The sequence below is a fragment of the Microcaecilia unicolor genome, chromosome 6 (assembly GCF_901765095.1).
Source record: "Microcaecilia unicolor chromosome 6, aMicUni1.1, whole genome shotgun sequence".
NCBI classification, from domain to species: Eukaryota; Metazoa; Chordata; class Amphibia; order Gymnophiona; family Siphonopidae; genus Microcaecilia; species Microcaecilia unicolor.
Window position 1 is genome coordinate 95168339 of NC_044036.1, and position 12877 is coordinate 95181215.

Genomic DNA, 12877 nt, shown 5'->3' on the forward strand with positions numbered 1-12877 from the left:
GGAGGGGGAGCAGCAGGGGAACGAGGAGACTCGCGTGATGGGACATGGGTGGAGGGCAGGCGAGCGTGGTCAGAGAGGTGAGGCGAGGCGCGGGGCCCTATGCGGCCACCTCGGTCGCCTCTGCCTAAGACCAGCCCTGCCTTTGATGAGTTCAAAATAGCTCCTTCAATTTTGGACCTGATCAGAAAGAAACACCTTTGGATCTCCACATGCAACAGAAACCTGAGACATAATTGCCCACTCAAAATATCACCTTTAATTTGGGAAACAATCCAGTATGTACATCAACTATATACACAACTCCCTTTAACTCAGAAACAGGAGTCTTCATATCTGAGCAGACTCCAGGAAGCCTAGATGTCTCCCTTCTCCCATTTTCATCTCCTCTCTGACTTCACTTACATTGTACAGCACTGTGGTCCAACCCTCCATAGTGATGCACTGGAAGACAGTCAGCACAGCGTAGAAGATGTTATCAAACTGGGTGATCCCATCATTAGGACCAATCCAGTCCCTGCAGTGATGCCCAGCTGGGCATTTTGGCACTCCACATGGGTGAGGGGGGTCAAGCTCTTCAAAGTCACCTGCAGTCAAGGAAAAGAAAGTTCACATTAAAAGCAAATCTATAAGCTGGCGAGTAAATTTAAGCACCCATAGCAAAGACTAACACTTCCGCTCATCCTTGGCACCAATAACTGAATGTTGCGCTCATGCTAGGCGCTATTGTGTAACTAGCACGCGTTGTCACTTATCCCCCAATTCTATAAAAGTCACCAAAGAATGCATGCACAAATTAATTTGCGTGCTCAATTTAATTAAATGAGCTAATTAGCACCAATAATTGGCTTTTTAACAAGCAATTACTGGCATTAATTAGATTTAAATAGCATTTACACACAATCTGAAAAAGTGGGCGTGGAAATGGGAGGGTCATGGGTGTAAGGGGTATTCCTACAATTAACACGTATTGTTACAGAATAATAGGGATACACGCCTAATATAGGTGTATACATTTGCACCACATTTCAGTTGGTACAAATGGCTGCACCTAACGTTAGGTGCAATTCCCGGGTGTAAAAGCGCTATTCTATAAACTGTGCCTAATTTTAAGCAAGGCTTATAGAATAGCGCTTTTTCGGCAATGATTTTTTTGGCGCTATATATATAGAATCTAGGCATCAGTGCGTAGCTGCCAGGGGGCATATGTGTTGGCAGCGTATGGAGGTGTCATGATTGTGTCACCAAGTAATGCGTGCAGCTTATAGTTGCGTGCATTGCATGGTGCACTTAGGCGCACTAACTTACACCAGCCATTGATATGGCATAACTTGGTGTGCCAAACTATGGGTACACCACAGCAGCTTTACACTAGGATTCTATAACAGCTTAAACATGTCCAGAATTTGTTATAGAATTGGAGCCAAGTGGGCCCCATTGTGTCGCCTATATCTTGGCACTGATTTGTAGAATTGCCCTGATTTTTAAGTATTTACATCACCTTGTTTGGCCTTGGCCAAGATTAGCGATTCATCAAGTTTTAAATAAACATAAACAACTAAATAAAAGTTAAAGGGACAGTAGTAACTACCTTTGAATAGCGCCCTGTCAACGCAAAACCAAATGCAATGGGGTGAGCCTCCTTATGCTGGTGCTTTGACAACACCAACTCTAACAGTTCAGCATCATCATGGCACTGCTATGCCTGTCCTTAACCCAATAGTGTCAGGGCTGCCAAGAGGGGGGAAGGCAAGAGTCCCCGGAGCTCGGACTCCAAGGGAGGCCTGCCCAGTGCTGGCATGGCTGATTGGTCTCCTGCTTCTGTGTGCCGCAGTGCTGGATTATCGCGGTAACTCTGCTCTGTTGGCCACAAGTCCTTCTTCCTGCCTCATCCCACCTCCTGTATGAAGTACTTCCTTTTTCCGCAAACATGGGAGGGGATGCGGCAGGAAGAAGGACCTGTGGCTGGCAGAGCAGAGTTAACGCGGTCCTAGCACACAGGAGCAGGAGACAAGTATTAAGTATGAAAGCAAGCCTGTAAGGGTGGGGGGCGAACGTGGTGATGCCCCAGGGTGGGTGTCTGCCCCAGACTCGGCTGAATAGTGGTATATTAAATGCTGGAATAAACTGTAACTGAAACAGCTTGCCACCACTGGCAATGTGTGAGCATCACAAGAGTAATTCCCTTTCAGCTGAAGCCCAACATCATTCCAACACTGAACAAGCTGAAAAAGTATTCCAAGAGCGAACAAACTGAATAAGCACATATGGCAATCTCAGTTAGAACTCCTGAGAAAGTGCTTAGCCTGTCTCCACCAGTTCAAATCAAGCAGTGTGGGGTAGATTCAAGAAAGGGCACCAAATGTTAGGAGCAAAAAAAACTAGAGCACTAAACAAATATTTTATAATGGCAAAGTTGGGCGCTGAAGCGGTTACAGAATACTAGTACAGTAATACCTCGGTTTTTGTTGACTTCGGTTATCGTCGATTTCGAATTTCGCAGATTTATTTCGTGAAAAATTTGTCGCGGATTTCATCGGCATGCCCAAGTGACCTCTCTGCTATTTTTGCGAAAAACAAAGGGCAACATGTGTTCTCTTGCTCAGTGTGGCGTTGTTTTTGCCCAGGATGTGTGCATGAGAGAGATTTTGAAGGGTTTGAGCCTTCCACTGATGATTGCCTCGGTTTTCGTCGGTTTCGGATTTTGCCAATTGTTTTCGGACGGATTATGGACGAAAACCGAGGTATCACTGTATAGGTCAGTATTTCAGCGCAAAACTTTAGGTGTAAGCATTTATGCCATGTCAAAGGCTGGTGAAAATGCTCGTGTTGAAACACTGGCAGTTGTGAGCGTAATAGACAGTATTCTATAAACATACCAGCCGATATTCGAAACCATTTAACCGGCCAGGAACGGCACCTGGACGGTTAAATGGTGCTTAACCAGCTATTCATCAATATTAAACAGTAGATAACCAGCTATCTCCCACTAAATATTCCCAGTTAGCGCTTAAGGAGAAATTCTATATATGGCTCCTACAAAACTGGTACAGAAATCAGTGCTGACTAATTGTATTTTATGAGCGGAAGTAACCTGTTCTGGGATAACGGTGACCAGAACTGAACGCAATACTCAAGGTGAGGTCGCACCATGGAGCGATACAGAGGCATTATAGTATTTTCGATCTTGTCAGCTCTGAGCATTCTGCGTTAGCAAATGCAGGCGCTAGTCTGGTACTAATGGCCTCTAGTGCCACATTTGCTTCTGGGCATCGGGGCCTAAGTTTATAGAAACGCACCTAAGTTTTGTTTTGCGTGTAACTGCAAATTGGTGCCAATTAATGCCACTTAAGGGTCATTATTGGTAGTTAAAGCTAATTAGCACCCACTTAAACAATTTAGTTAGGCACTATTCTATAACTTGTATGTGCAATTTTGTGTGCTAGTTGCAAAATTGTACACCCAAGTTTATAGAATTAGGAGGTTTGTGCTTATGGCAGGGTCTTGCCTATACCAACTAGAAATATTGCAATGAGGGGATTCTCCACAGCACTGCAAAGCCAATGTAACATCTTCTAGGACAGGGTTGTCAAGCTGCAATCACAGCAAGCCACAAGCCAGTCAGGTTTTCAGAATACCATGAATGAGTATGCATGAAATATATTTGCACACCTTGGAGACCATGCATCCAAAGGCATTTCATGTGTATTCTGACTGGTTTTGTGGCCCTCCAGGATCGCAGTTTGACACCCATTTTGAACCTTCTTTCAAGTATTCATCCAACCTGAAAACAGAGCACAAGGGTACAGTGTTCCTACCTGAATTGTTTTTGTAGCAAGCCTTATGCAGCTTGCCGCTGTAAAATTCTAGGCCGATGATGGCAAACATAAGGATAGCAAAAAATAGCAGGAGGCCAATCTGGAGAAGAGGCACCATGGCTTTCATGATGGATTTTAACACAATCTGTAAACCTACAAAAAAAAAATACTATTTTAAAATGACACAGTCAATAAACAGGATTTTAGGTATAAACAAGGGTTCTGAAAATTGGCCAGCACATTTACACACAGGCATGCACACATATTGGAGAAAGGTTTCGGGATACTTTTAGATTTCCAAAATCCAGTGGTATAGCAAGGGCGGGGCGGTCCACCCCGGGTGCACGCTGCTGGAGGGGTGCAGAGAGCAGCCGCGAACCTTTTGGCTCCGCTGGTTCCCTGCTCCCTCTGCCCCGGAACAGGTTACTTCCTGTTCCGGGGCAAAGGGAGCCAGTGGAGCCGACAGCTGCGCGGCTGCTCTCTGCAGCTAAGAATGCACCTGGGGGGGGTCGATACGCCGGGGGGGGGGTGTCATCGCGCCAGGGGGGGTGTCATTGCACCAAGGGGGGGGGGTGTTGTGCTGCACTCTGGGGGGACGGACGCTGCTGCACCCGGGGGGGGGGGGTGCGCAGCGGCGATTCGCCCCGGGTGGCAACCGACCTAGGAACGCCACTGCCAAAAGCATGCATGTAAGTTTTCACAGAAAAAGGACCCAGGTAAGCAGAGGATTTATGCACATACATTTCCTGAGTCAGTTTTCAAGAGGAAATTTTCCCCTTTGGTCACCGATGTAAAGTGTGTTGGTACAAAGAACCCACAGACTATACATATCAGTTCTTTGTTTGAAAGTTGCCCCCATTTGGGAATTATTCTCTGACATTTCCTAGTTGGCAATTTAATGCTGTCCAGCTAACTTTCGGGCCCTTTTACTAAGGGGCATTATGCCCTAACACGCAATTAGTGCATGAAAAACAGGTGACTGCAAAACACATTAAAGCGTTTTATGGTATTTTGACTGTTAGCATGCAGTAACTCGCGCATTAGCTATTTTTTTAAATATTTGTTTGGATGAGGTGTGTCATGGGTTGAGAATAGGCATGGAAGAGTTAATCAGCTAATGCACTCGCATTAGCGCATGTTAACTGGCTAATTCTGAGTTAACGTGGAAGCACTTAGCATATTCTATATAGGAGGAAGTACATATTCCCATGCTAACTTTGTACAGGTACCGTGTGTTAATGCGAACATGAGTTTATGACCTAAAAAAAAATTATTAAAAAATGCCATAAATTGTGTTGTGCTCAATCTGGGCTTAGCGCACGAGAAAGTCCCACATTATACACTATGCCCCAATTTTAATACCCTTTAGTATTTACGCTTTTGAGAATTAGTCAAACAAACCTCACTGTTCTGCCCCATTACATGGGGCAGCTTGTTCAGCCTATGTATATCAGATTACATGTCTGTAAATTATTGAGCGGTGTATATGGACTAGGTCCTTACTTTCTGTAGTCCTCAGTGATTAGCCTTTCTTACCACCTGTGTCCTACCCACTGGGTCTTTTAGACCTTTGTTACCGCTTGCTTCTAGGCATGCTGGGAGGAGGCTGGAGCACAATTTCCCCTTCTCTCCAATTGCTTTCTGTGAGAGAACTGAGAAAGAGCTGGAAGCTGTACTTCGGTCATAAATCCAACATGTAGAGGGATACAACTCTCCATGTTGAGGCAGTAAACTGCTGCTTGTTTTTATCCTCTCAGGGTAGAAAGGTACAGTGACTTTTCACCTGTGTGGCATACAGCTTCCTGTGCAGCTGCTGTGCTTGTTGATTTCAGTATCCAAATTACCAGGTACTGACAATTTCTCCTCTCTGGAGAGAGGCTGATCACAGACATCGACTCAATCTGTATGTGCAGAATCCCTAATCTATCTCAACGCAACTGTAAGTGACTGACTTGTTTTTTTATTTTTGTTTCTGTTTTTTATTTTGTCATGGATTGGATTAAATAAAGAACTGGGATTAAGAGTTTGGTTTTTGGTAACTAGCAGTCCCAGGTTTAACTCTTTGGATATACAGGACTAACGTAATGCCTTGTAGAGGCCAAAATGCTTGCCATTTGAAAATGTTCCCCCCACCTGCTGACTAGCGGAATAATTTCCAGGCAAATTGTTGTCCACTCTAAATTTAACTGGAGAAAAGGCGGCAGCGCTAAAAGCAAAATTTTGATTGGTCAGTGCTATTTAATATTGGCCAGTCAAAGTTATCTGGGTAACTATGATTGATCAACAGGTAAGACCTAACGTCAACCTGACAAATCTGTCTACTCAACTTTAGACTAGCTATTCAATCCAGTCTTAGTCAGACGGAATATGTAGTTAAAGTTAACTGGACAATTTTATTAATTATATATATTCATGCCCTACTGAGTATCGGTTTCTAGAAGTTTTGAAAAAAAAATTTACTTTTCTCCCTTGAAATCAGAACCAAGCTGGCAATACTGCAAATTACATATACCCCATAACACTAGGGCTATCTTCTGTAGACTGTCAGGATATTCCATTATTTGCAACCCAGATTTTCTAAAGTGCTGAGATATTCTGATAGCTTAGGGCCCCTTTTACTAAGCGACAGTAAGCCCAATGCAGGCTTACCGCTCGCTAAACAGGAAGTACCACCGGGCTACCACAGCAGTCTGGTGGTACTTCCCACCCCTAGTGCGCCGTCATATCCAATGCTGCAAAAATATATTTATTTTTGTAGCGCTGGAGAGTACCCGGATGTAATTGGGCATGGCCGCATGCTGCCTGGTTACCACCTGGTTAGCGCAGAAGCCCTTACCACCACCTCAATGGGTGGTGGTAAGGGCTCCCCACTGAAATGGCTGCACAGCAAGTGCTTTACTTGCCGCACGGCCATTTCCTGCAGGAAAAAGAGACTTCCCTTTTACCCGCTGCGGTAAAACGGGGCCTCGGTGTGCGTGAGAAACACATGCCAACACCAGCACAGGCCTTCCTTTTGCTGTAGCTTGGTAAAAGGGACCTTAGTTTTACTTGGAAAAATCAAATAGTACTAGTCTAACTTGTCACTGGTAAGTACAGGTAAGTGTTTTGCTCATCAATTCATTAGTGACCCTGTACTGGGAATCGTGGTGGCGAATTTCCCTTTTAGGTAGGGGTCTTACTCCAATATTTTTGTCAGACTAGTAATTTACTTTAAAGGCACCTTATAGAGAAGGAAGATGACCAGGCCCTCTCAGACTATCATATTTTGATTTAATTTTTTGCTATTAGAATTGACAAGATCACAGGATCAAAATTCAAAATATTTTCTGGTTAATTCTGGGAGTTAAATTCCATACTGACACGTATGTGACTTTCAAACCAGTCCTCTGGACTCCTGAACTAGTTTGTTTTTAAGGGCCATTAACACAAATGAGATGTATTTGCATGAATCTGGTGTGCAGATCGATTTCAAGCATATTCACTGCAAATTTCCTGAAAAACCCAAATGATTTAGGGTACCAAAACACAGGTTTAGGAACCATTGCTCCATGTGATTCCTCCATGGGTTTTGGTTTATTTCTTGAAACACCTCTGATCACATAAAACAACACAGTTAACCTAAATGTGAAGCACTGCAAAAATGAGGGTCTACGATAAGCCATGCAGAGTCAGACCAAGATCCACTGAAGCCAGCGATCTGCCTCTGACAATGGCTGGTCTACAAGAGGGGTAGAATTTACTTAATGGCTTCATTAAAATCAAAAGATACATAAGGTAAAGTATGATCACCATAAAGAAATTTGAGAGAAGTGCTTACTGGGAATCCCCGAAACTAGCTTCAGAGGCCTCAGCACACGGACTGCTCTTAAGGTCCGTAGGTCCACATGGGTGTTGAAGTGAGTTCCAGCTGTGGCAAGGATACTAGAACAAAACAAGGACATGGTTATTATAAGTCCTCTAAATTCCCCATTTCAATATCATATGTGGGTTGATATTCAAAGACAGGATTGGCATCACTGCACACAGAGCCCAAGGCATGGATTGCCATAGTGACACCTACGTGGCTGACTGCATGGCTCCTTGGCCATTCCACTTTGAGACCGGCTTGGCTACTATGGACCAGGTTGGGAAGGACACTGCAATGTCCAGAAAAGGGGTGGTGGTCTAATATTGACCAGGCTTAGCAGTGAACATGCTCATAAAGGATATGAAAGGCTGACTTAGTAATGCACAGCTTGCCTTGCTTACCTTCTGTGTTCACATTCTTTTCCTACCCCTAGCTTGCCACCCCAGTGGATGCCTGTCTCCCCCCACCTGTTGCAAAAGATTTGTTCCAAGGGGACTAGTTATCTAATTACAGACTTAGGCAGCCAAATAACATGAGGGATGAAATTTGTAGGCAGCAATTTATACTATGTAGAAAGAATTTGGTAGGATAGCATAGATTTTCATCACTAACCTCCTGATTCTATAAAGGTTGCCAAAAATTGAATGCACAAATTTGGGCGAGGCCCCACTTTGCATGTGCAATTTAATAGAATAATGAGCAAATTAGTGCAAATAATTGTTTTTAACAAGCAATTATTAGCACTAATTAGATTTAATTGGGACCAACATATAAATTTAGGTGCAGGATCTGTGCCTAAAATTTACTGAAAGTCCAAAAAAGGGGGTGCAGAAATGGTTGGGTCATGGGAGTTTCAGAGCAGAACAGGGGTATAGTTTTGAGTTATGTGCGTAATTACAGAATATAGGTACAATGTTTTCATTGGTACAAATGGCAGCGCCTAAATTTACACGTGACCTCTCCAATTAAGCATTTACCCCAAGATTCTATATAGTGTGACTAGATTTACGCGTGGTTCCGCACATAAATCTAGGCATATTTTATAACTACATAAGTAGATTAATTGTCTGAACAAGCCGTTAAGCATTGTTAACAGCTCTTAACAAGCAACAACGAGCACTAATTGGCAGAAATTAGAATTTACATGTGTACATTGCTAAGCATATTCTGTAATGTACTGCGCCTAAATTCTAATGCACACAGGCAAAAATGGGCGTTTCATGGGTGTTCCAAAATCTACGTGCATCATTATAAAACATGGGCAAGTGTGCGTAAATCTACGTGCAGGGATTTACACTAGATTTTCATTGGCGTAAATGAACATATGTAGATTCAGTCACATTAACTACGCCTAAGCGTAGATTTACATGCGGTATTTAGAATACGCTTAGGCATAATTGCCTAGCGTGCATTAATTTTAGGTGCCATATATAGAATCGGGCACTCATTCTATAAACCACACCAAAATTTAGGCACGACTTATGTGAGTATTGTTCAACACAGGTTTTTAAGGTGCTATTTATAGAATTTTATAAGGGGGTACTTTAAGCAGCACAGTACAAGCCAACGTTGAGGTATTTTAGGGTTGCTTTTCATAAACTGTGTTCAACACTAACGTGTGCCTAATGCAGCAAAAACTTGAAATCAATTAACGTGTACGCACCTAAATTTTACGTGCTTCCCGAAAAAGGGGGTGCAGAAATGAGAGGGCATGTTTACTTTGGTACAAATGAACATGCCTATACTTACACACGGCCCCTTGCTTAAGCGTTATGCTACAAACGGTGTCTAACTTTAGGCGCAGCTTACACAATAGTGCTTAAGCAGTTTTTTCCAGCATTGATTTTTGTGGCACAATTTTTATAGAATTCACCCCTAAATACCTTGGTAGAGAATACACAAAGGTGCATATGTTGTATGTTTTTAATAATGGCCTATGTGCCCTTATAAACTAGCCTACCCAAAAGCTACTGCAGAAACTTACACCTCCACCTTAGCAGGAGTCACTTTGTACATACACGAGTCACTAGGAATAAGCACATATGCACATATCTTAAAAAATACACACATAAGTGATGATCCTGCCTCAGCTCCACCCATTCTTTTCCCCCAAGAATGCCCATAGAGACAATATTATACAGGTTTTTATGCAGAATAGGGTTTTTATAAAATTAACCCAGGGGTTATGTGTGTAAAAGTATGCATAGTGATGCTATGTGTATGCTTTTATGCTCTTGGGCAGTGCATGGACAGATTTACCATACATTTATAGCAGGTCCAAAGCTGGTGTACATGTCCACAACATCTATCAAGTCCCAATTTCTGCCATTTTACCCCTAGTATTTTATAAAGACACATACTTGGACTAGGGGGCATGCAATGAAGCTACAAAGCAGTAAATTTAAAATTAATCAGAGAAACTTTTTCTTCACTTGATGTGTAATTAAACTCTGGAATTCGTTGCCAGAGAATGTAGTAAAGGCAGTTAGCTTAGCAGGGTTTAAAAAAGGTTTGGTGGCTTCCTAAAGGAAAAATTTATAGATCATTGTTAAAATGAACTTGAGGAAAATCCACTGTTTATTTCTAGGATAAGCAGCATTAAATGTATTGTACTTTTTTGGGATCTTGCCAGGTACTTGTGACCTGGAATGGCCACTGTTGGAAAACAGGATGCTGGGCTTGATGGACCTTCAGTCTGTCCCAGTATGACAATACTTATGTACTTATCTACTTATGAAGAGGAGCATTTTCAAAACGACACTGAAGTGCAAAAAAAAAGTCCAGCATAAAACGTCCATCTCACAGCTATTTTCAAACAGAGAAAACAACTGGGATTTCCTGTTTGAAAATACATGAGAAGGATGTCCTTGCACTGAAAATATCTAACATGAACAGCCATTTTCCAAAATGAAATGTCCAAATTAAGAACGGAAGAAAAAAAAACCACAGACAAGAATGTCTGTCTGGCAACATTTGTACAAAAATGGCTGCACAGATGTTGCTGCAGAGCAGAGAGAGGCAGCCTAGTGGTCAACAACAGCATCTAGGTACAAATCCCGCCTTAACTCCTTTATATTGTACTGTGAGCCCTCCAGGAACAGATAGTAACATAGTAACATAGTAGATGACGGCAGAAAAAGACCTGCACGGTCCATCCAGTCTGCTCAAGAAGATAAATTCATATGTGCTACTCTTTTATTTGTACTGTCCTCTTCAGGGCACAGACCGTATAAGTCTGTCCAGCCCTATCTCCGCCTCCCAACCACCAACCCCGCCTCCCACCACCAGCTCTAGCACAGACTGTATAAGTCTGCCCAGCACTATCCTCGCCTCCCAACTACCAGTCCCGCCTCCCACCACCAGCTCTCGCACAGACCCATGGGCGTAGACTGGGGGGGGCGAGGGGGGGCATTGCCCCCCCAAACGACGACGACCCGCAGCGGCGAACGGGCGGCCAGCAGTAGTAAAGGCAGCAAGCAGCAGACAGGCTCGACTCCGCTTCTCTGCCCTCTCTGCATCCCGCCTTCCTCTGATGTCATTTCCTTTCGGGCGGGAAGCAGAGAGGGCAGGGAAGCGGAGTCGAGCCTGTCTGCTGCTTGCTGCCTTTACTACTGCTGGCCACCCGTTCGCCGCTTCAACTTCGGTACCAGGGGCTGTTGGTAGCGGCGCTGCAGCGATTACAACAGTCTGCCTCGGAGCCTCAGCCTTCCCTGCCACATGCCCCGCCTATGCGGAACAGGAAGTTGTACCAGAGGAGGCGGGACATGTAGCAGGGAAGTCCGAAGCAGACTGCTGTTATTGCTGGCTGGCTGCAGTGCCGCTACCGGCAGCGATCAATGCAAGTGAGTGAGGAGGAAGGAAAAGGGAGAGACGCTGGAACCGGGATTGGGGGGGAGGTGAGAAAAGGAGAAAAATGGAGATACTGTTCAGCTGCACCTTTGGGAGGAGCGAGGTGATGGAACCATGTGGGTAGGGGTGAATGGTGGCAGGAGGAGGATCTACAGGATGGAGGGAGAGAGGTGCAGGTCTGCTGTGCTGGATATTTTTTTTTGGGGGGGGATGATGAACAGAGAGGAAGAGGTGATGGATTGGGGGGGGGGAGGGATTGTTAGATGTGGATTAGCTGGTAGGAGGGAAGAAGGGAGAATGGATGGTAGGAGGAAGGGAAGAGAAAAGAGAGTGTCAGGGAGACAGAGAAGCGAGATTCTGGTCATTGAGGGAGCATAGAGACAGGGACACAAAGGGACAATGCTGGACAGAGAGGGGATAAGGGCATACAGGGACAATGCTGGGAGAGAAAAAGGGATATTGGAAGATGCAGGACATAGGGTGGGTAAGAGGACAGGGGAGATGCTGGAAATGGGGCGTAAGAAAATGATGGGGGGGTGCTAGACATTGTACGGGGATGGGGACAAAGAGGGGATATGCTGGACATAGGAGAAATAATGATATAATGGAGAAGCTGACATGGAAGGGAAGGGGACATGGAGGGATGCTGGATTTAAGTAAGGGAAGGAGGATATGCTGGACAGAAGAGGGTGAGAGAAAGAGAATATACTGGTCAGAGGAGTGAAAATAGGGAGAGAGGGTGCTGTATAGAAGGGAAGAAATAGAAAGAGAGGGTGCTGGAAGAGGAGAGAATTAGCAAAAAAAAAAAACAGGAATAACAGGATGAAGATTGGGGTGAGGGACACATTGAGGGCAGATACTGAAACTCCAAGAAGGGTAGGGACAGGGCTACTGCATAAAGAAGGCACTGCATAAAACAGAAGACACTTGGGACCAAAGCGAATAGAAAAACTAAATGATGAGACAACAAAGGTAGAAAAAAGTATTTTATTCAGAATTTATTAATTGGAATATGTCAGCTTTTGGAAATGTGCATCTGTGATATTTTGCATGTAAGTTTCAATTTTTCTGGTATTGCTGCATGCTGAGTCTGTCCTTGGAATTAGTGCTGTTATGGTTTAGTAAGAATATGAGTGTGTTTTTGCACAAGTTTGTGTATAGCGTTTTGCAGTGGAGAGATTGTGTGTTGGCCTTACTGAGGTGGCACCAAAACATCAGAAAGGGTGTAGAGCCTAAATCATGACACACTACCTCTTGAAGGATCTACATATAGCCTATGCATTTCTAAGGTCAACACTGGCATGGTATGGGAAAGGGGGTGGGGAAATACTACAGGAGAGGAAGAGGAGGTGCTGGGTAAGGAGGA

General features: G+C 44.0%; 1 protein-coding gene across 1 annotated transcript in view; it reads right to left on the bottom strand.

Annotated features, from left to right (window-relative positions):
* CACNA1E (calcium voltage-gated channel subunit alpha1 E) overlaps positions 1–12877 on the bottom strand; it is a 786482-nt gene that overhangs the window by 520075 nt on the left and 253530 nt on the right. The window contains exons 4-6 of the mRNA XM_030206580.1: positions 7633–7736; positions 3816–3968; positions 403–584 (exon numbers count right to left, since the gene is read on the bottom strand). Coding sequence (XP_030062440.1) covers positions 403–584; positions 3816–3968; positions 7633–7736 — 439 coding nt within the window. The remainder of the gene's footprint in view (positions 1–402; positions 585–3815; positions 3969–7632; positions 7737–12877) is intronic.